Below are 22,616 nucleotides of genomic sequence, written 5' to 3'. Positions count from 1 at the left end.
TGGGCAAGTCATTTCACCTCCGTTTGCCTCTGTTTCCTTATCTGTAAAATAAGGATAATTACAGCACCTACTTCTCATTATTGTTGTAAGGATCAAATGAGATAAAATCTGTAAACAATTAGCAGAGTCATTGCCACTGTAAAGGATAATTTTAGCATTGTGACTTAAAAATCTAAATTAATTTGGTCACCAGGGAAAATCCCAAATAATAAAATACCCAAGTCAGCTGGAAATTATGATGATTTTAATTAATATAGAGAGAAGGAATTAAGGAGAAGAGAGAGAGAGAGAGGCAGGAAAGAGTTAATTTAAACTATTCCTGCTCAGGCTGAACCAGGCAGGAGTTAAAAGCCTTGGCCAAAGTGGCCTCCTTGAGACTAAGGGAAAAGGAATCAAAAGATATCCTCTAACCAGAGAAGGTGAGAACTAAAGAGTGGACAGTCCTGGAGAAAATCTAACCAAAGAAGGTGAGAACTAAAGAATGGGCAGTCCCGGAGAAAAGCGTCTGCTGTGATTGGTATACGTGAAAATTTAGAGGAGGAGACACAAGATGCTAAAAGTGATTCCTTGAACCTTGTCTTCTCCAGTATATCTGAAAGGGGCACCAAGGGATCTGGTTGAGGCAGATAAGAGTAAGAGAGAGAGGGCAGCAGAGGACTGGGGATGAGGTTTGTCCAAAGACAGCCAGGGCATCAGAACCATTTGCCTGGGAAGGTGGCACTAAGCTGAAACAGAGAGGCTAGAGAGAAATCAGCTCAGGGAGTCAGGTGAATAGCCTTTTAGGGCTTCCCTTCAAGGCCCACTCCCACAACCAGTGGTGGTGTTGTGTCTCCATGAAGCCCAGGAGAGAAACTGAACTCAAAGCAGGTAGGATCAGAGGAAGCATGGCTTGGGGATGTCTGGGCAGGAGGCAGAAGCCAGCTGGGAATTGGGTCTGGTCCAGAATGGTCTCTCGTTGGGAACAGTGGAGAAGGCCCTGGCATGAAGACAGAGAGCAGCAGGTGGGTGGCCTGATTATGGGCTCCTTGGGAAGACTCTGGGGTGAAGACAGAGGCCAGCATGTGGGTGGGCCTGGATCAGAGGCTGACACGGGGCTCCATGGGAAGGCTCTGGGGGGAAGACAGGTGGGTGGTCTGAATCCAGGCCTAATCCAGATGCCAGAAGGTGGGTGGCCTGAACCTGGACTTAGGCCAGTATGTTAGAGGTTAAGTATATCCAAGGTAGGACCTGAATCCAGGCCTTCTTGGCTTCAAGATCAACTCTTTAGCCACAATGCCACACTGACTTTCTTTTGTCCCTTATAACTTAGGGCACAGAGAAGTGTTCTCCTAAACTTTTAATGTTCTCCTTGAAGACAGGAATCTGCTTGCCTTTACACACACACACACACACACACAGACCAGTGTACCTTGGTCCAGCAGAAACACAAACACAACACACTCTCTGTAGGTCACTGCAAAATTCTCTTGACCTCCCTACCTGCATTCCTCTGTCTCCTGCTCTTTTGGTGAAAACTTGAATGGAGCTCCTGGGACAAATTGACTCTTCATCTCACTGGTTGTTACATAGGGCCTCCTGACAGTTAGAGTTCATTTATTTAGGGAGGTCTTTCTGCCTGCCAACAAGAGGAGGCAATCTGCTCTGATGCCTTTAATTGGCCCACTATAATGCCAACAGAAGCTAGTTCATGAGCAGAAATAGAATGGCCTAGGGAGATCGAGTGACTCACCTTTTTTTCTCCTTTCAGCCTATTTCCACATATTTTTTGGAATAATAGAATCCCAGATGGAGAGCTAGAAAGCACTAGTCTGGCTGGATCAGAGAGCGACAAGGAAGAGAAATGTCCAGTGAGACTAGAAAGAGAGGTTGGAGTCAGGTTGTGAAGGGATTTAAAAGCTAAACAGAAGTCAATTGACAGTGTCCAAGGCTACAGATGGGTCAAGAAAGATAAAGGCTGAGAAAAAGCCATAAGATTTGGCAACTAAGAGAAGACTGGTGACTTTGGAAAGAGTAGCTTCAGTTGAGTGATGAGTTTGGAAACCAGATTGTAATGGACTGAAGAATTAGTGAGAGGGAAGTCGTGAATAGAGATTATTTTTTTCTAGGAGTTTGGCTGAGAAAAGGCAGATATCAGATGCTGACTTGTGTAAGAGTTAAAATAGTTGAGGCCATAAACTGTGGCAGTTAAAATAGTGGAAGACTTAAATTGTAGTAGATAAAAGAGTGGATGAGTAAATTGTGACCGCAGAAAATATGTTTTCACTACAGTGTCTTGTTTTCAAATCAAATATAAGGTGGTCGCCAGGGAAATATTCCCAATTATGAATATACCCAAGTCAACTGGGTTTTATAGAGAATTTAATTCATACAAATGAGGAATTAAAGAAAGAGAGAGAGAATAAGAAAGGAATAAATATGAAGGGCCTTAAGCCAACATGGCTAGACCTGAGTCTTAAGAGAGAGATCAGTCAGTCCTTAATCACTCACCACAAGATCTGTCCAAGCAAGGATTCAGAGGGACAGAGTCTCCTCAGAGGGAGTTCCAGCCAGAGTCAGCCTCCTTCAAACTGTTTTCAGAGCTTCCTTAGAGACTCTTCCAAGAGACTCCTTAGAGACTGCCTCCTTCTTAGGAGACTGTCATCTCCTTATATAGGGAATTTTCTCCTATGTCACCTCCCCTAAGTTCTCCCATCTACCAATCACAGTAGACGTCTTTCAAAGGACAGACCATTCTTAGTTCACACCTGAGTCGACTAATCTTTTGAGTAATTCACACCTGAGTAGACTAGAATCTCTGAGTAAGTTTCTCACCTCTTTGTTCCTTGTAAGTTCACAAGTTGCCTGACCTTTATAGGTACTTAGCACCCTTTTGTATTAGTTCTAAAAATAGGCATGGCTTAAAGAACTTTTTGTCTGACTATAAGTATGGGTTTAAGTACTTTTCATTGTTCAGCAAAGAGTTTAGAACTTTATCTTCCCCTAGGGCAGACTTAAGTAGGGGTGGAGTAGAGGTCTCACATTCCTGATCTAAGTACCTTCACTGCCCAAATGGAGAATGGTCCCAATGGGGAATGGTCTTAATCCAACCTTATGAAGTAGGGTCTGGGAAATTTCTAAGGTTCACAATCCTAACCTTATGAAGTAGGGTTTGAGAATTTTTAAGGTTCACACTTGAAGGGACAGCAGGGATCAGTGGTGGTTTTTTCCAAGGATGAGGGATACTTTTGTATGTTTAAAGGCAATAGAAAAAGAACCAGAAGATAGAAAGAAATTGAAGATTTGAGAAGGGGAGGGATGATAAAAGGGGAAGTCTGCTGGAGGAGGAGAGGATGGGACCCAGAACATATGCAGAGGGGTTACCTTTTTAAAAAATTTTAATTAAAATTTTTTCTGAAAATTTTTATTTAATTAATTGATTTAGAATATTTTTCCATGGTTACATGATTCATATTCTTTCCCTCCTCTCCTCCCACCCCCTCCCATAGCCAATGAGCAATTCCACTGGATTTTACATGTGTAATTGATCAAGACCTATTTTCATATTATTAATATTTGCATGAGGAGCCATTCTCCAATTGATAAATGGGCAAGGGAAATGGATAGGCAGTTCTCAGATAAAGAAATCAAAACTATTAACAAGCACATGAAGAAGTGTTCTACATCTCTTATAATCAGAGAGATGCAAATCAAAACAACTCTGAGGTATCACCTCACACCTAGCAGATTGGCTAACATAACAGCAAAGGAAAGTAATGAATGCTGGAGGGGATGTGGCAAAGTAGGGACATTAATTCATTGCTGGTGGAGTTGTGAACTGATCCAACCATTCTGGAGGGCAATTTGGAACTATGCCCAAAGGGCGACAAAAGAATATCTACCCTTTGACCCAGCCATAGCACTGCTGGGTCTGTACCCCAAAGAGATAATGGACACAAAGACTTGTACAAAAATATTCATAGCTGCGCTCTTTGTGGTGGCCCAAAACTGGAAAACGAGGGGATGCCCATCAATTGGGGAATGGCTGAACAAACTGTGGTATATGTTGGTGATGGAATACTATTGTGCTCAAAGGAATAATAAAGTGGAGAAGTTCCATGGAGACTGGAACAACCTCCAGGAAGTGATGCAGAGCGAGAGGAGCAGAACCAGGAGAACATTGTACACAGAGACTGATACACTGTGGTATAATCGAACGTAATGGACTTCTCCATTAGGGGCGGTGTAATGTCCCTGAACAACTTTCAGGGATCCAGGAGAAAAAAAACACCATTCATAAGCAAAGGATAAACTATGGGAGTGGAAACACCGAGAAAAAGCAACTGCCTGAATACAGAGGTTGAGGGGACATGACAGAGGATAGACTTTAAATGAACACTCTAATGCAAATACTATCAACAAAGCAATGGGTTCAAATCAAGAAAACATCTAATGCCCAGTGGACTTACGCGTCGGCTATGGGGGGTGGGGGGGAGGAAAAGAAAATGATCTATGTCTTTAACGAATAATGCGTGGAAATGATCAAATAAAATATATTTAAAAAAAAAAAAAAGTAAAACAGAAAAAAAAAATATTTGCATGAGGGTGATCATTTAGAGTCTACATCCCCAGTCATGTCCCCCTCGATCCATGTGATCAAGCAGTTATTTTTCTTCTGTGTTTCTGCTCCCACAGTTCTTTCTTTGGATATGAATAGCATTCTTTCTCATAAGTCCCTCAGAATTGTCCTGGATCATTGCATTGCTGCTAGTAGAGAAGTCCATTACAATCAATTGTGCCACAGTGTATCCATCTCTGTGTACAATGTTCTCCTGGTTCTCCTTTCACTCTGCATCAATTCCTGGATGTCTTTCCAGTTCACATGGAATTCCTCCAGTTCATTATCCTTTTATTTTAGCAATAGTATTCCATCACCAAAAGATACCACAATTTATTCAGTCATTCCCCAATCAGAGGGCATCCTAGAGAAGTTACCTTGGCCAAAAGAAGGGCTATCTCAGTATCATAAATTGGGGAGAAAAGACAGAGTGAAAGAGATTATGTCCATGTGTAGTATTCACTACAAAGTAGTAAATTGAGGCTGGAGGAGTCAGTTGAGTGGACCAAACAAAGCAAGATATGGAGTTTCTAAATTGTGGAGTTATCCAAGGGCATCTTTTCCTTACATCATTGCCTCTCATGGAGTCCAACATACATTCACATTCAAAGAGAGCTACCGTTTTGCCCCGATAATTCTGTATTGTCTTCCTGCACATATCCAGAAAAATGTTGCTTATTTATTAACTCTTGAATGTCTGTGCTAATAGATGTAAGTTGCCTAAGCCATTACTCTGATGCTGAGTCATAGCAGGGACCTGGGAGTGATTGTCTTTGACCCCCCTGGACTAACATCTTTTGCCTGAGGAGAAATTTCTGCTGGCAGTGCTGGGTCTCTCAGGCCTCAGCCTTTCAAGGACTTTTTCTTTGTGTGTATGGAAATATTGTTGGTAGAAGACTTGGAGACTTGTCTCCAAACATTTATTGACCACCTACTATGTGCCAGGTACTCTACTAAACACCAGAGATATAAATTTTAAAAAAAGGAAGATAGTTTCTACACTCTATAGTTCCTATACTTATCATCTCATGGGGGAAAACAACACACAAAAGTAAGCTGAAAAGGTAGAGGGGGAAGGTATAGTGGAGATTTCAGAGAAGTCCCTAAGTAGTATAGCTTGGTAAGAAATGAGATCCTGGCTGAGCTTCCTTCTTAAATGGAAGTTTTAAAGTTCATGACTCCATTCTATATATAAATATACATATATGTATTTGTGTGTGTGTGTATGTGTACAGAGGATGGGATAGAAGACTAATGGGATCTTGCAGGATGATGAGGTTTTCCCATTTCCCAATGCCATTGTATATGAACTAATTTAGACTAGCTTGATTAAAACACTGTCCTTGTGTCTTTACATAGAAGTATCCCACAGGCAATTTGCATAGCTCTGTGTTATCCATAGTTGTTTTGTATATTTTTCATAAGTATGAGAACTTGGTTAAAAATAGAAAAGATCAGTGGAAAAGAATAGCTAAGAAAGTATCAGAAACAACTGAATCCAATAACTGCAGTGTTCAATAAATATGAAGGCATCAATTATTTGGGAGAAGGATTAATTATTTGACAAAAATTCTTGTGGAAAATGGAAACAATTTGGTGGAAATTTAAGTTAGAACAACATCTTATACTGTAAATCACAAATAAGTCCAAAATGGATTCATGGTCCAAAAATATAATGAACATTAGAAAAATTAGAAGAGTACAAGATCAGAGATCTTTACAGGAGGAAAATCCTTAGGCATACTTTCAGGATAGAGGTGATGTCAAAAGATAGATTAGATATGAAATCTAAAAGCTTTTGTGTAAAAAATATTAATGCACCTTGGATAAGAAAAAAAGTGTTATTTTTTTTTTGGGGGGGGGGAAACTTTAGCATCAAATCTTTCAGATAAGATTCAGGTAACTGATGCCAATGTATATGACCAAGAGTCATTTTCCAGGAGATAAGTGGCCAAAGTACATTGATAAGTGGTTCTGAAAAGAATTATTGCACATTATTAAGCAACCATATGAAGAACTGTTCTGAATACTAATCACAAAAGACATGCAGATCAAGTCACCTGTGAGGTTTTGCCTCATATCCAGGAAATTGGCACAGGTAGTGAAAGATGAAAAAAGTCAGTATTGAATGGGGCTACTAAAAGGCAAGAACACCATACTAATTCTTTTCCATAACCATGGTTTGGTCCAATTGTTCTGGAAAACAATTTGGAATTATGATTTTTAAGAAAGTAACTAAAATATCCATACCTCTTTCCCTCCTTTCTAAGTATAGAACCCCTGTGTGTATGGCCACTTTTATTCCTACTTCCATGCATGGAAATATGTCTTCATCTCTGCAGATCTAGGATTTCCAGAGAGCCCTAGTACCATAAAGTTTCCAGTCAAATTCTCCCAGGTTCTTAGAAGTGACCCAGAAATCCACATTTCTGTCAGTTATGAACTGAACTATCTATATCTTATCTTCCTATGGTTTCCAAAAAGTTAGTTGTTTTACACTTGTCTTACTCTAACCTTTAAAACACTAAAAACAGCCATAGGCACATGAGTGGAGGAACCACAAAGTCCCGTAGCCATCATTGCTTCAGTTATTTTTCACCTTCAAACAGATGTTCCTTTTGCTGTATTCATTGGAGGGCTAAATCTGTACAGCCCTCTTATCAATGTCTCATATTTTATCTGAGAGATGGTTTCTCCACACTTAGACCTTTTCCCCCTTATTCAAAGATTCCTGCTCACAAATGAAAGAAGCAAAGTAGTACCTTCTAGGCACTCTCCCCACAAAAGGGTCAAAGACAGACCTTGCTACTGGCCAAGCTTGACCTTGAAGAGGAATTAGAAAAATAGACTTCCGTTTTATTCCAGAAGAGGGACAATATGGGTGTGATATAGCACACACTATTAGAGACAATTGATGGGTAGGTTGAGTTTGCTTGTCTTTTTGTCCTTTTTTATTTTTATTTTTTGTTACAAGAGAGGGATAGCTCACCAGGTTCTGGAAGGAAGAAGGATTATACTTGGAAATGAGAGTGATGTGAAAACAAAAGAGATCAATAAAGACTAAAAAAAGGAAAAAAAGGGCTGGCACCAAAGCCCTGGGGTTTCAGAACTGAGCCCTAGTCTCAGTGGAGACAGGAGGTGTGTGTGGGGGTGTCATAGAATTGAGATCTCAATAGACCTTGCCAGGCTAGAGAGATTAGAGCAAATTCAACAGAGAGAAGTATAAAAACTTACTTAAAAAAAAAATTAACCTCCAGAGTAAAGGATGGGGGAGCAATAGCTATTTCTTGTGAAAAAAGACCTTGGGTTTTAGGTCCAGTTGCAACCTTTTCATGAAGGGAAAAGAAAGAAGGAAGCCAGCATTTATTAAGAGCCTATTGTGGGTCAGGCCCTCTGCCTTTACAAATATGATCTCATTTAAACCTCACAACAACTCTGCAAGGTAGGTGCTATTATTATTCCCATTTTACAGTTGAGGAAATTGAAGTTGTGATTTTTTCAGTCACACAGCTGGTAAGTATCTGAGGCTGAATATGAACTCAGGTCTTCCGGACTCCAAGCCTTGCATTTTAATATCTTGCACCAGCCAGCTGCTTCTAACAAGTCCCAAGTGTGACATGATAGGTAAAATGCTAAAGTGGCTTCAGGGGACATTCAGAGAGGCCTTGCAGGCAGGCTAGGATGGGGTTCTCAGCCAAATCAGGCTGTATTGTCTCCTGATAGATGTGACAAGGAAATCACTTTAAAAGACTGATATATATATTAATTTAAGGTCGCCAAGGAATTCAGCTATGTAATTCCTAAATGAAAACTCAAGTCAGCCGTCAACCTTTTATAGAGTTTAATTACAAATAGGAGGAAGAAAGGAATTAGGGATAGAGAGAGAAAAAAGGGAGAGAAGGGAATAGGGCTTAAATACCCCCTCTGTTTAGGCTGGGCCAAAAGGCCCAAGCCCTTAGATAGCTGGGGCAAAGAAAAGAGATCAGTCCCTATTACTCACGTGACCAAAATGGAGAAACAGTCTCAGAGGCCCCCACCTTCAGCTTCCTTCAGAGCAAGCTTCTCAGAGCACACTCCAACCACTCAGACAAACTCCTCAACCACCACCCTGAGTCTTCAGAGCCCTCTATCTTTAAGGAAACCATCCAAGTTCCCTCCCCTCAGTTCTCACATCTACCAATCACTGTCCATCAATTTCCCTGTGCCAATGGAGGCTCTAGCTTAACCCAGGACCACCCAGAGGTCTCTGGCTTTGCACATGTCTGTTGAAGGTCATATTTTCAAATAATTAAATCTTGATCCTTTGCTGAAGCCCTTCCTAAATCCTGTTACCCTGAGTAGGGTAGAGATTGGAATAATTAAATTTTGATCTATGCTGCAGCCCTTCCTCAATCCTGTTAGGACTGAGTAGGGTGGAGATTGATTCCAAGTATCTCCATTGTATCAATTCTAAAATCAATCATGACTCAAAGAAATTCCTGTTTTATGCTTAAGCATAGGTCAAAGTCCTTTCCATTGTTCAGCAAAAGGTTTCTGTCCTAAAGTAATCTTAAGAAGGGAGGAGGAGGAAACTCTCATGCCAATGGGGTTCACATTCCAATAGCCAAGACCCACTATCAATAGGAAATTTTTCAAGTATGAAATTTCCCAATGGTGAAATTTCCAACATTTATAAGTCTAAGAAATTTTAAGGTTTACATAGAACATAAGCTCCTTCAGGGTTTCAGAGGATGAACAACAACAATAGCTAGCATTTCTAAAGAAAATATGGTGGCTAGAATGCAGGAGTCAGGAAACCCTGAGTTCTAATTCAGATACCTTTGTGCCTTTTCTTCCCTCCCACTTTTGGCAGCTCCCTATGAGATTACCTCTTATGAATGGGAGGTATGTCTTGTATGGATGTTGTCTCCCCCATTACATATTGAGCTCTCTGAGGGTAGGGACTAAGTTTTTGCCCAGAATTTAGTTCCGTTTCTAGCAGATAGCAAGCTCATGAAAAATGCTTGTTGACTGACTCCAAAGAAGGGCCTTTGCCTCTCTTGGGCTCAGTTTCCTCATCTGCAAAATGAAAGGGGGACTTGATGATCTCTTAGTCCCTCCCAACTCTAAACCTATTCTCCTATGATTCCATGTTAGGGGGAAACATTCTAATATTTAGAGCTGTCTGTCTTCAAGTGGAATGGGCTGCCCCTGGAACTAATGCGTCCCCCCTCACTGGAAGTCCTCAAGAAGGGGCTGTAAACATTCCTGTTTAAGACAGGATGAATCATTTAGCTTTTTCACTTCAGAATCCAGGGGTCACTGATCATAATCCAAGGATTTGTTCATGAAGGGGGACCCCCTGGTTCTGTTGCCCTAAATCAGAGGGCAGGAAGGAAATGTGCTCTAGCCATAAAATAGGAGGGCGAGGAAAGGCAGGGCCACTGCAGGTGCCAAGAAGTGATCGCTCCGTTCTCCTGGGCAGGATAATCGCCTCCAGCCAGGGGGCAGGACATCCTCCGAGTGGCTGGCGCTGGCATGGCCTCAGCCTGGATCACCAGAGCATCCTTCCTCCCCCTGCATCCCCGGCAGGAGCTGGGCATGAGAATGAGGGCACACGGGCAGTCCCGAGAGAAGCTCCTCCTGCCCTGCTCCCGCCAGCCAGCTCGGCCGCAGCGTACCTGGAGGCTGAACATCCTTTGCGGCCGGGGCGGGGCCGGGAGGGAGGATAGCAGGCTGCAGCGGAGGACCACCCTACCTCCGCCCCTGCCTGCCTGCTGCCGGCCTGCGCACGCGCACACGCCCCTCCCCCCGCCCGCCCTCTCGCCCGGGCCCCCTTCCCCTCCCCCTCCTGGCTGGCAGGAGGCGCAGGTGGCTGCAGCCCAGCGCCTAGAGCGCGGTTCCCGGGCGGCCACCCACCCAGCAGCAGCATGGAGCACATCCGCACGCCTAAGGTAGGGCTACAGCGGCAGGGGGATGCGGGCCCAAGAGCGTGGGAGCCAGCATCCTTCGCTACCCAGGGCCGGCGCCACGCCCTCCGGGGACAGGTGTGCTAGCAGTGCCGGGTGCCAGGCGCTTGGGGTCTGTCCCTCGGGGCGCCCCTGCTGGCTTCAGCCCCCTAGCAGGTCGGGGGGAGGGGAATGTGTGGGTATGGGTGTCCACGACCTCGGCCCCTGGCGTTAGGCCCCGACGCTTCCCTCCGTGCCCCCTGAGGGCATCCCTCGCTCTCCCTGCCCTGCCCTGCCCTACCCTGCTTTGGCCCTCTTCCGCTCCCTGCATCTCTCCCGTGGTCCATCCCTCTCCGTGGTTTATCCTTCTCAGAGTCCATCCTTCCCGTGGTCCATCCCTTCCGTGGTCCAGCCCTGCATCCCCTGGGTTGCTGCCGAGGCCTGCTCTCTTTCGGCCCCGTCCCTTTGACCCTGACTGCAAGAGGACGGGGGAGGACTCCGATCTGCCCAGGCTGGACACGGTCTGGGCCGGGGGGCAGGGCTTGGAGAGCCCCGAATGTCACTTGCAATGGGGTCGCCAGTGGAGATGTTCATGGGCTGGGGATTAGGCCCGACCTCTCCTTCCCATCCTCCTTCACCGGCCGGCTTGGGGGAAAGGCCTGGAAAATCCCTCCCCCACTCTTGGGGACTGCCCTGGGAAAAGAGAGGGCGGGACACGAGGGCTCTAGCTCCTGGGCAGTGCGTGCCTCCCTCTGTGCCAAAGGAAGAGAATTAGGGCTGCTGGTGCCAGGCCACCCTAGACGGCTCTGCTATATGGATGGATTCCACCCCAGGGATTCCGTTGTTGTTTAACTAGCGGGCCCAGGCCAGGGAGCTGCAGACGTGGGAGATACCTTCCAGGATCTGCCCGGGCCTGAGAGGAGCCTGAATGAGCAGCCCAAGGCTCTCTGGGCCGGCGGCCCTGCTCCCACCAGGCAGCGCCTGGGACCCTCCCTCCCCAACACTCCTGCCCTGGCCTGGCAGTTTCATTTTCACATTAATCCCATCCCTCCTAATTGGGTTTGCCAGCGGGCGGAGCTGTCCAACTCAGGCTTGGGCTGAAGGGAAGGGCCCTCACCTCCTGCCGGTCCGAGCCCCTCTAGGCCATCAGTGTGTAATTAATGCAAACCCCGTGCCTTTGGGCTTGGGGGAGGGGGGTTTGTGTGAGCCCTGCCCTCAAGAAGCTTACTTCTCCTGGGAGAATATAGCACCAAAATATTATGGGAGTGGGGAGGGGAGAGCAGAGAGAGGAGGGTGAGAGCAAGTGGGCACTCTGCAAGAGGGAGCCCCTGGGGGAAATCAATCCCATTCCCCCAGCTTCAGTTGCCTCCTGTAGAACCTGAGCCGTATGAGGAGGTTATGACCTCAGTCCCCTCTTCAGTAAAATGGGAGCATTGTAGTTGCTGTCCTCGGACATTTCAGTCCTCTGGGATGCTTATGCACAGGTAATGCTCTCCCCCTACCAGCTGTGCCCACCACCCCCGGCCTTAGGCCTTAAATCAATTATATCAACTAAATCAATTTATATCAATTAAATCAACTTAAATCAATGCTTCCATCCTCACTGGAATGAGGATGTATCATGGGTTCCATTCACCAATCTCTCACCTCTTCTATGGCCGTACCACTTGTTCTTTAGACACATCTTTGCCCTGATAGAATGGGAGCTTCTGGCCACCACGGGCACCTCATTCATGCTTGTTACTGAGTCATGGGTCTGTCCTTCAATGAGGGGCTTGGTCTGGCTGATTTGGGAAGGGGACAAGCCCTTTTATTCTGGCTCTGGGTCCTAGACTCCAAAGCAGTCAGGAAAGAATGAGGCAGCTCTGTCTGCTCGCCTCTTCTCTCCTCACCCACCTGGTGACCTGGTTGAATTTCTGCTGCTTCCCTGAAAGGATTCCTATTGAGCAGCAGGAGTGGGTGTGGGGTTTCAGGCCCAGAAACAGCTCTATCCTGAGATGACCCCATTGCAGGCCTGCCTCTTGGGAATACAAGGTCAGGAAGGGTGTGCTCGTGGATGTGAATGCTTTTTTTGGACAAAGGTTATTTAACACAGATTAATTTTTCAGGAAGATTTCTCCATTAGCCTGGAGATGTTAGTGCTTCATTGAGTAGTGCTTGTAGGAAGGACCCTAAAGTTTTATCTGCTCAGAAATGCCAGGAGCAAGGGGTCTGAAATGAATCTTGCCTCAGTGTGGCCAGGACAGGAAAGAGAAGGGGAGACTTTGGAAGTTTGGGAGCAAGCTAGAGGGAAAAGCTTTTGGGTTATGAGGACCCTGCACCCCAAACTACCCCCTGCCTGGAAGTTTGAGCAGTCTGCTGGAGGTGAGCATTCTCTTCAAAGTTGCTGATTTCAGCCCATCTGGCCATCCTTATCCCATTGGAATACCTGTCCTGGTTCTCCCATAGATAGTGAGGCAAAAAGCATTTATTAAATGTTGACTCTGTCAGTCACTCTTCCAGTGCCACAGATACAAAGAAAGGCAAAAGCATGTTCCCTGCCCTCCAGGGGCTCACATTCTAATGGCAGAGTCAACCTGTGAATGACTGTGCCTACAGGACACATCCAGAGCAAGGATGGGAGATAATCCCAGAGGGAAGGCACCAGCAGTGAAGAAGAGTGGGATCTCTAGAAGGTAGGGCATGTACAGGAGGAGTCTGCCTGGCATTTGGAAGAGCCATTGATAAGACCCAGATGGGAAATGGAATGTCATGCTCTAAGAACAGTATGGAGACTGACATTGTGAATTCAGAGAGTTTGTGGAAGATGAGAGATGACTGGAAAGATTGGAAGAGACCAGGTTACAAAGGACTTTTAAAAGCCAGGCAGGGATTTTATGTTAAGACCTTGAGGCAAGAGGGAATCTCTGGAGTTTATAAAGTGGGTGGGGTGAGGGTGACATGGTAAGATTTGCTCTTTTGGAAGATTGATTTGACAGCTGATCAAAAGATAAACTGGAATGAGCTACTGCAGTAGTTCAGATATGGAGGGCCTGTGCTAGGCTGTGGCACTGTCAGAGGGGAGACAAGGATGGATGAGAGACATGTGAAGATTGGGCAACTCTAGTTGTGGGGAGGTTGGGGAGGGAAGGTAACGAGTCTGTAATACTGAGGTCAGGAACTTGGGTGACTGGAAAGATGGTGATGCCCTCAACACAAAAAAAGGAAAGTTAGGAAAGGAAGGAAGGGAAATCTTGAGCATTAACTTGTTGATTCATTGGCTTTTATTCAGAACTTAAACTCTCACCTATGCAAGAAAGCATTTCCACCCCACCAGCAGAACACAGAGGATTTTGTAGGAAACCTTGAACTTCCATTTCCCACTGACTAAAAAAAAGTCTTGAATACATTCTATATGTTACTTTCAAAACTGTCCTGCTGGTCTAGGCTTCCTTCTGAACTTCCTTTTCTTCTAAAAAAAAGTCAAGAGGAAACACTGTGGGAGTAAAAACACCAAAGAAAACAACTGCTTGAATACCTGGGTTGAAGGCAAATTGTTGGGGATGTGGACTCTAAATGAACATCCTAGTGTAAACAACAACATGGAAATGGGTTCTGATCAAGGACACAAGTAATACCCAATGAAATTGCGTGCTGGTTGCGGGAAGAATGGGTGGAGGGGAAGGAGGGAAATAATGTGATTATTGTAACCAAGGAATAATGTTCTAAATTGACTAAATAAACTTATTCAAATGGGAAAAAATATTTTTTTGAAATAAATAAATAAATAAATTTTTTAAAAAGTCAAAATAATCCTTTTCTTGGCATCACTATCACTACCCCACTGATGAACACCTCCCCACCAAATTACTGGAAAAAAAACCCTGTAATATTAGCTAGCTAATATTTTGTGCATTTTTGGCATAATACATGTCCCTTATTATAGTTTCTTACTGGATTTCTTTTTCTTTTTTAAATTTTATTTAATTAATTAATTTAGACCATTTTTCCAGGATTGCAAAAATCATGTTCTTTCCCTTCCCTTTCCCCATATCTGACGCACAATTCCACTGGGTTTTACATGTGTCTTTGGTCAAGACCTATTGACATTTGCACTAGGGTGATCATTTAGGGTTTATAACCCCAGTCATATCCCCATTAACACATGTGATCAAGCTCTTACTGGATTTCTTGATTGTTATTCATTTTAGTGTGATCTTCAGGACTTGGCTGGGGAAGGGGGAGTCTAGGCAGCCATCTTGGCAGGAAGGCCCCAGTTTGAGATGTGCTGATTTTGAGTTACTCATGGGACCAGTTCAGAATGTCCAGGAAGTGGTTGATGATGTAGGACCAGAGCTAGGACATGGAGATTTGGGTGATGAGGTCACTGAGAGAGAGTATGTAAAGTGAAGGGACTAAAATATTATCTCTTCCAGCTCTAAATTTATGCTCCAGTGATTCAAGGCATCCCATTGCCTCTGGAATCAAATGCAAACTCCTCTTTGAGATGTTAAATCCTTTCAAAACCTGGTTTCTGCTTTTCTAGATTCTGTTATCAGCCAGACTGAATTACTTGTTCTCTGATCTATTTCTTACTTCAGCACAGACCTTGCCCCATTCCTGGAATGCATGTTGTCTTGGGATCATAACGGACTTTGATATCCTCCATACCAAGTCAGGGTATGTAGTCCCAGGACCATGTAGTCCAGCCTTTCATTTTATAGAGGAAACTGATGTGCAGAAAGTGACTTAACCAAGGTTATTTATACAGGTAATCAGTGTCCAAAGCTAGATTTGAACTTCATACCTCCAGAGTCAAAGTGCCCCCCCTTTCTTTCTTCACTACCCCTTCTGTAAGAAGAATAGCTGTTTAAGTTGTCTCTGTCTTTGAGTAATCATATCTAGATTTATCTCTGCATGTGTTATATTGCCCCTATAGAGCATAAGCTTGTTAAAGACAAGATTTTTCACTTGGTCTTTGTATCTTCAGTGCTTTTCCTGATGTCTCATCCAGAGTCATATTCTGTGTGTGTGTCTCTTTCTCTCTGTCTTTCTCCTAGCATCACTTCTCTTCTCTCCCCTTTCTTCTTCTCCTCTCTCCTTTTCTTATCAACCTCTCTAGGTACCAGACTTTTCCTGAACAATGTCTAGAATATCTTTGTTCTTTTTCTCTTCCTAGTTCCTTGATGGCACTGGTTTCCTCTTCCAAGCTCTTTGTTTATCAATTCTCTGACTGATATGATTGCTGTCACCAGCCAGTGAGGGAGGAGAAAAAAAGGAATCACTGTCTTTCCTGGAGTTCCTTCCATCATATCTTTTAGGTTTGGCTGGGAAGAGAGCAAGGTTTGACTATTTGGACCTTTCAGATTTCTGTATTAGAATATGATGAACAACCAGAACCCCAAAAGCATAACGGGGGAAGACCATGAAGACCATTGAGCTTACTGGACAAGTCACTTGACTATTCATTTTCTCTTCCATACAAGGAGGGTGCTTCCTGTTCTAAGTCTACTAGACCTTGAAGTCTTACATCATTGATGCCCCATGTGACTGTCCCTTCTTGTCCCCTCCTTCCACAGTTCATTCAGGCTATGGGTAAGCCTATAGCCTTCCTCCTTCCTCTGTTCCTCTGCTCAGGCTTCTTGCTGTTAGCATCTCCCCAATCCCTGGAGATCTCAGGGCTTCAATGAAAGCAAAATTCTTTTTCTTCAAATAGAACTTGGAGCCTGTGGCACAGTCCCTGCAGAGTACCTAGGAATATTAACATGACTCTATTGCTAGTCAATGATTGAGAGGTGGTTGGCCTGGGATAGTGGTAAGGATGCTGATGTAGGAGCTCCTTGACTTGTATCTTTTGCTGAGATGACCATAGTGTTATTTGCCCTTGGGGTCTTGGAAACAGCCCCTTTATCCAATCACTACCACCACCCCAGCTCCTATTTCTTTTATAAAAATGGCTTTATTTAACTCTTTCCTCCTTACACTGGCTTCATTTCCAGATATATCCCTTATTCTTCTCCAGGGCCAACCTTGGTTGTTATCATTACATAGCATTCAATTTCATTTTTTGTTTTCTATTTCCATTGTTGCAGTTGTTGTATATATTGTTTCCTTGGTTCTGATTCCTTCACTTTGCATCAGTCACGAGATTTTCAGAATTCTTCATAATCATAATGTCTTTGGATACGGATTAACTTATCTACTTTTAATATATCACATTGGTTTAACCTAGGTATGGGTATCTCCTTTGTTTCTAGTTATTTGCCACCTTAAAAATATTGCTTGAATATTTTGGTATTCCTGCAACCCTCCTTTCTGTCTTTAACTTAATTGGGGTATATGTTTAACAGTAGTAGCTATGGGATAAAGGATATGGATATTTTAGCACCCCTTCCTTTCTATTTTAAGCAAAATTTACAATTGCTTTTTAGAATGGTTGAATCCACCTGAAGCTTTATACTATTGTGTATTTGTGTGCCTGTCTTTCTTCTGTACTTCTAACTTTGACAAAAATCTAATGGTTGTTTTAATTTGTATCTCTCCTATTACTGGTGATTTGGAGCAGTCATTCAGATGATTGTTAATAATTTATAGTTCTTTTGAGAACTGTCTTTTTATCACTTACCCAGTGGGGGATTACTTTATCTTTTATTATTTGTGTTAACTCTTTATATCTAGGATATCAGACCCTTATCAGAACTAGGGACTACAACCTTTTTCCCACTTGAAAACATGCTTTGTAATCTTAGTTGCATAGATTTTGTTAATGCAAAAGCTTCAATTTTATGTAATTGAACTTATTTCATTTTTTACGATTGGATCTATACCTTGTTTGCTTAGGAATTTTTCCATTAATCATAAATGGTAAAAAAAAAGTCACATTTGCTATCATTCTCTTCTAGTTTATTTTTTTATTGAAATCACTCATCATTTATTGAGTGACCATATATAAAGTCAGGACTAGGTGTTGGATATTGGAGGAGTCTTTGGTCATGAGAAGATATAAAATAAAATTCAGTAGACATGTATTAGGCGCTTATTGTGTTCATAGCAACAGAAATGGAAGACGCTACCCTAACTCTTTTGAAGTGTTAATAGTCTGGTTGAAAGCAGCAGTGGCAAGTGAAAAATGAGAGATTGGATATGTAGTCCAGTGATGATGTCATTGTGCCATTGTTTTTTAGTTTCTCTAATGGAGTAATCTTTTGAGTTGAAGGAATATTCTTTTGATCATCCTCTGTAGAGACAGATCTTTATCCTTTGAGATTAGGATTCAGTGTTTGGGCATAGATGGCATGAATTGTCAACATGTAAGTTCTCCTCTCTCTTCTCCTATCCTTTTTCTTTTGATTTCATTCCTCTGTTATCTATTTCTCCAAAGAAAGCATTAGTCATCTTCTAATTTATTGTTATTGTTTGGCCTTTAATATTTAGATCACACCCCCTTTTGAGCTTATTGTGGCATATGGTATAAGATGTTGGTCTAAGCTCAATTTCTGCCAAATTGCGCTTGTGTTTTCTCCATAACTCTTGTCAGATAGAATTCTTCTCCAAGTAATCTATGTTCTCTGGTTTATTAAATAGTTAGTCATTGATTTTAATTGCTTCTGATTCTTCTTCATCTATTCTACTCCATTATCTTTTCTATTTCAAACTAGTACCAAATAATTTTGATAATACTTTTAAGAGTAATAATAATGACTATTTGCATATTGCTTTAAGATTTGCAAATTTATCCTCACAACAACCCTGAGAGGTAAGTGTTGTTTTACAGATAAGGAAACTCAGGCAGACAAAGGTTAAGTGACATGGCCAGGTCATGCAGTTAGTCAGTGTCTGCTCTGAATTCAGGACTACCTGATTACAATATTGTAATTCCTTCTTCATTATAGTATACTTTTAGGTCTTCAAGTTATCTGTCCCTCTCTTTATTCCTACTAGGTTTTTTCCCTCATATCTTTTAGTCTAAACCTTTACTTTCTTCATATCAGCTTTATTATGATCTCACTAGAGAGTACCCTCCTTTGACAGTTTAATTTGTATAGCACTCAATTGATAAATTAGTTGAGGGAGTATCATTATTTTTATCATGTTGGTGTACCCAATCTTGTTACTAAGTTATACATAATATATTATTATATAATTTAAGTTATTGTTACATTATGAAGTATGTTCCCTTACATAGTGTTGTATGGGTGTGTTTATATCTTGCATGTGCCTTGGTTGATTGGTTTCTAGATATTTTATAGTTAGTTTGAATGACATTTTCCTTTGTATTCTTTCCACCTGCATTTTGTGTTTCTCCATTGATAAATATTGATTATTTTCATGGATTTATTTTGACTCCTGCCACTTTCCTGAAGTTATTGCTCTAATTACTGTCTTGGCTGAGTCCCTGGGATTTTCTAGGGAAATCATCATGCTGTCAGTCAATCAGTAAACATTTATTAAACCCCTGCTATTTGCCAGGCACTGGTCTGAGCATATACAAAGAGGAAAATGGAATAGTCTTTGCCTTCAGGGAGCCTCTGTTCCTTTGAGTAGGAGAAGATGTACAAACATAGATGTATACTGAACATATACTAAATGAAAAACTAATGAAGGGAAAACACTGGTATTTGGGAGGATCCAGGAAAGACCTTTGTGTGGAAGACAATGCTTGGGCTAATTCTTGAAGGAAGTGAGGGACTGAGGCAGAGGTGAAGAGGGAGTTAAAGCATGACAAAAGGATATGAGTGCTGTGTGTGTGGAACAGAGAGGTTAATTCAAATGGACCATAGAGTATGGGAGGAGAGTATTGTGTGAAAAGAGTGGAAAAATTAGATGGGGCTACATTCTCATCATCTCTTGTGTCCTGCTCATTGGTCCTCCTGCCTCGTAACATCCCCCCACCCCAGCCCATCTCCCAGGAAATACTCCTGAGTGCCAGTCTGATCTTCCCAGGACCTCCAGGATCACATAATCAATGCTCTACTTGGCATTTAAAGCCTTTTCCAAGATGATTACTGCTTATTTTCCCAGTCCTCCTATACTTTACCCTCCTTTCTCTGCTCTATGATGCAGTTAGTCTGTCCCCTTGCTGTTCCTTACATAATGCACTGTTTGTCCCCATGCTTGGAATGCTCTTCCTCCCTACCTCTCTCTCCTGGCTTCCCTGGCTTCCTTCATGTGTTCAAACCCTACCTTATTCAAAAGGGCTTTTTCTAGCCCCTCCCTCCCTTCCTCCCTCCCTCGGTGCTAGAGCCTTTCCTCTGAGATGATTTTGCATTTCACACACACACACACACATATGTATCATATAATCTATATGCACATACACACATGTATACCTTCTGCCAGAAGCTTTTCCAGATCCTTCTTAGTACTAGAGTCTTTCTTCTGGGATTTCCTCTCCTTGATCCTTGGTATCTCTTCTATATGCATAGCTCTTTGTACATTGTCTCTCCCAGTAAACAGGGAGCTCCTTGAGGGCAGGGAACATGTTTTGGTCTTTGTATCTCCTGTGCCTAGGCACCTAGGAAGCACTTGATAAACACTCATTGACTGACTATTCCTGGAAGAAACCTTGGGGAGTTCCTAGAGTTTATTGAGTATGCCATGGTCAGACGAGGAGAATCACTTTGCAGGTAGTGTGGAGATGGACTGGTGAGGGGAAAGACTTGAGGCAGGGAGGTAAATTGAGAGGCCATTGCCCAAGGTGAGGCAAAAGGCTGGGAGGACCCAAAATAAGGATGATTGTGTCTCTTCTTTGCCAATGTTTATTCCTTTTGTTGTGTTTTCTTACCTTATTATTATCATCTCCAATAACAGTGTTGAAAGGGAGTCTCTGCCATCCTGTGAAGTTAGAACTGTGACTGTTATATTCTAACCCATCCATATCTCCCCATTCTTCATGACTCTTGTATACATCTTCCTTTTAGTTTGCCCCAGGGTCACAGTCAACCCAACTTTACTGTTTGCAGCATCTCTTAGGTCTACACTCTTGCCCCAAAGTTGGTGCTCCTATGTAAGATTTGGGTAATGAGTACCAATCCTGTGCTAAGTGTCAGACCTTCTTGGACTGGTGAATGTAGAGGAATTGATGCTGCTTTCTAGAGAGAGAATTTGAGTAAGTACATGTAGCTGCATTGGAAAACTGAGGCTTCTTCTCCTTCACCCTTGTGGAAGTCTCCTCCACTCTCCATCTGTAACTCAGTCAGCACTCTCATGGAAAATCCTAGGAGAAAGTTATCAATTCTTCCAAGCAAAGCTCCCAGGTCTTCTTTTAGCGTCAGCCATTAAATCAGGCCTCTTCAGCAATGGGAATACTAGTTAGGAGGGGGAAAACACTTAAGATGATTTGTTGTCTGCTTCCTTAGGCAGTTTATCATGATTCAGTTCTTTTGATTCAAACCCCTATGCTGTGGGGAGGATCTCTCCATGTCCAAAATTGGGACAATGCTCAGCTCATGCCAACCATCGTCCCTTTCTTTGCAGCCACCTACTTCCTATAGAAAATAGATTTTCCCATCCTAAGTAGAGGTAAGAAATAGGCTTTCCCAATCCTCTCACCCTCCCATTTGACCAGTCATTTCTCTGGAATTCCTGGAAACTAAAAAATTGAAATTTTTCTAGTGGACATCATAAATGAGACCTTTTTATATAAAAATGGAAACCTTGTAAGCCACCTTAGGGGCCAAAACTTGGGGCTGCTGATACATAGGGGAGCTAATAGCTGCCTTTTCCTGCTTCCATTATTGGTTAATGAGACCAGAGCCCTCCATGAGGCCCACCTAATTCCATCTATGTAATGCTTCACTCCTCCTGATACCCCTGATATGTGTGCCCTAACTTCTCACTGGCCAACTGAGGAACTACCAACTTCTTCCCCTTCATTTTTTCCCTGCTCAATGATCTGAGGCTTCCATCTTTTCCAAAGTGGTCATTGACACAAAAGTGAACACTCCTAAGACTGTGACAGACCCACCTTCTATCTGGGCCTAGAATCCAACACTTTAAAAAAGTCCCCACAACATGTTTCCTTGATTCTGTGGCTAGCTTTTGGAGACTGTCACCAATGCTGTGAGCTTGAAGGGAGGCCTTTGGTTTATTCCCGAAGCCCAGCCCATTGTCCATGTCTTTTTTTTTTTTTTAAATATATTTTATTTGATCATTTCCAAGCATTATTCGTTAAAGACATAGATCATTTTCTTTTCCTCCCCCCCACCCCCCATAGCCGACGCGTAAGTCCACTGGGCATTAGATGTTTTCTTGATTTGAACCCATTGCTTTGTTGATAGTATTTGCATTAGAGTGTTCATTTAGAGTCTATCCTCTGTCATGTCCCCTCAACCTCTGTATTCAGGCAGTTGCTTTTTCTCGGTGTTTCCACTCCCATAGTTTATCCTTTGCTTATGAATGGTGTTTTTTTTCTCCTGGATCCCTGAAAGTTGTTCAGGGACATTACACCGCCCCTAATGGAGAAGTCCATTACGTTCGATTATACCACAGTGTATTAGTCTCTGTGTACAATGTTCTCCTGGTTCTGCTCCTCTCGCTCTGCATCACTTCCTGGAGGTTGTTCCAGTCTCCATGGAACTTCTCCACTTTATTATTCCTTTGAGCACAATAGTATTCCATCACCAACATATACCACAGTTTGTTCAGCCATTCCCCAATTGATGGGCATCCCCTCGTTTTCCAGTTTTGGGCCACCACAAAGAGTGCAGCTATGAATATTTTTGTACAAGTCTTTGTGTCCATTATCTCTTTGGGGTACAGACCCAGCAGTGCTATGGCTGGGTCAAAGGGTAGATATTCTTTTGTCGCCCTTTGGGCATAGTTCCAAATTGCCCTCCAGAATGGTTGGATCACTTCACAACTCCACCAGCAATGAATTAATGTCCCTACTTTGCCACATCCCCTCCAGCATTCATTACTTTCCTTTGCTGTTATGTTAGCCAATCTGCTAGGTGTGAGGTGATACCTCAGAGTTGTTTTGATTTGCATCTCTCTGATTATAAGAGATGTAGAACACTTCTTCATGTGCTTGTTAATAGTTTTGATTTCTTTATCTGAGAACTGCCTATCCATTTCCCTTGCCCATTTATCAATTGGAGAATGGCTTGATTTTTTGT

General features: G+C 42.9%; 1 protein-coding gene across 1 annotated transcript in view; it reads left to right on the top strand.

Moving 5' to 3' along the window:
- The first annotated feature begins 10,087 nt into the window (after positions 1-10,087).
- Positions 10,088-22,616, top strand: part of MTMR7 (myotubularin related protein 7) — a 123,928-nt gene continuing 111,399 nt past the window's right edge. Inside the window, exon 1 of the mRNA XM_007495622.3 lies at positions 10,088-10,527. Coding sequence (XP_007495684.2) covers positions 10,504-10,527 — 24 coding nt within the window. The 5' untranslated portion in view covers positions 10,088-10,503. The remainder of the gene's footprint in view (positions 10,528-22,616) is intronic.

Source organism: Monodelphis domestica, chromosome 6 (genome assembly GCF_027887165.1).
Source record: "Monodelphis domestica isolate mMonDom1 chromosome 6, mMonDom1.pri, whole genome shotgun sequence".
Lineage (NCBI taxonomy): Eukaryota > Metazoa > Chordata > Mammalia > Didelphimorphia > Didelphidae > Monodelphis > Monodelphis domestica.
This window is presented reverse-complemented; position numbering and strand designations above follow the sequence as displayed.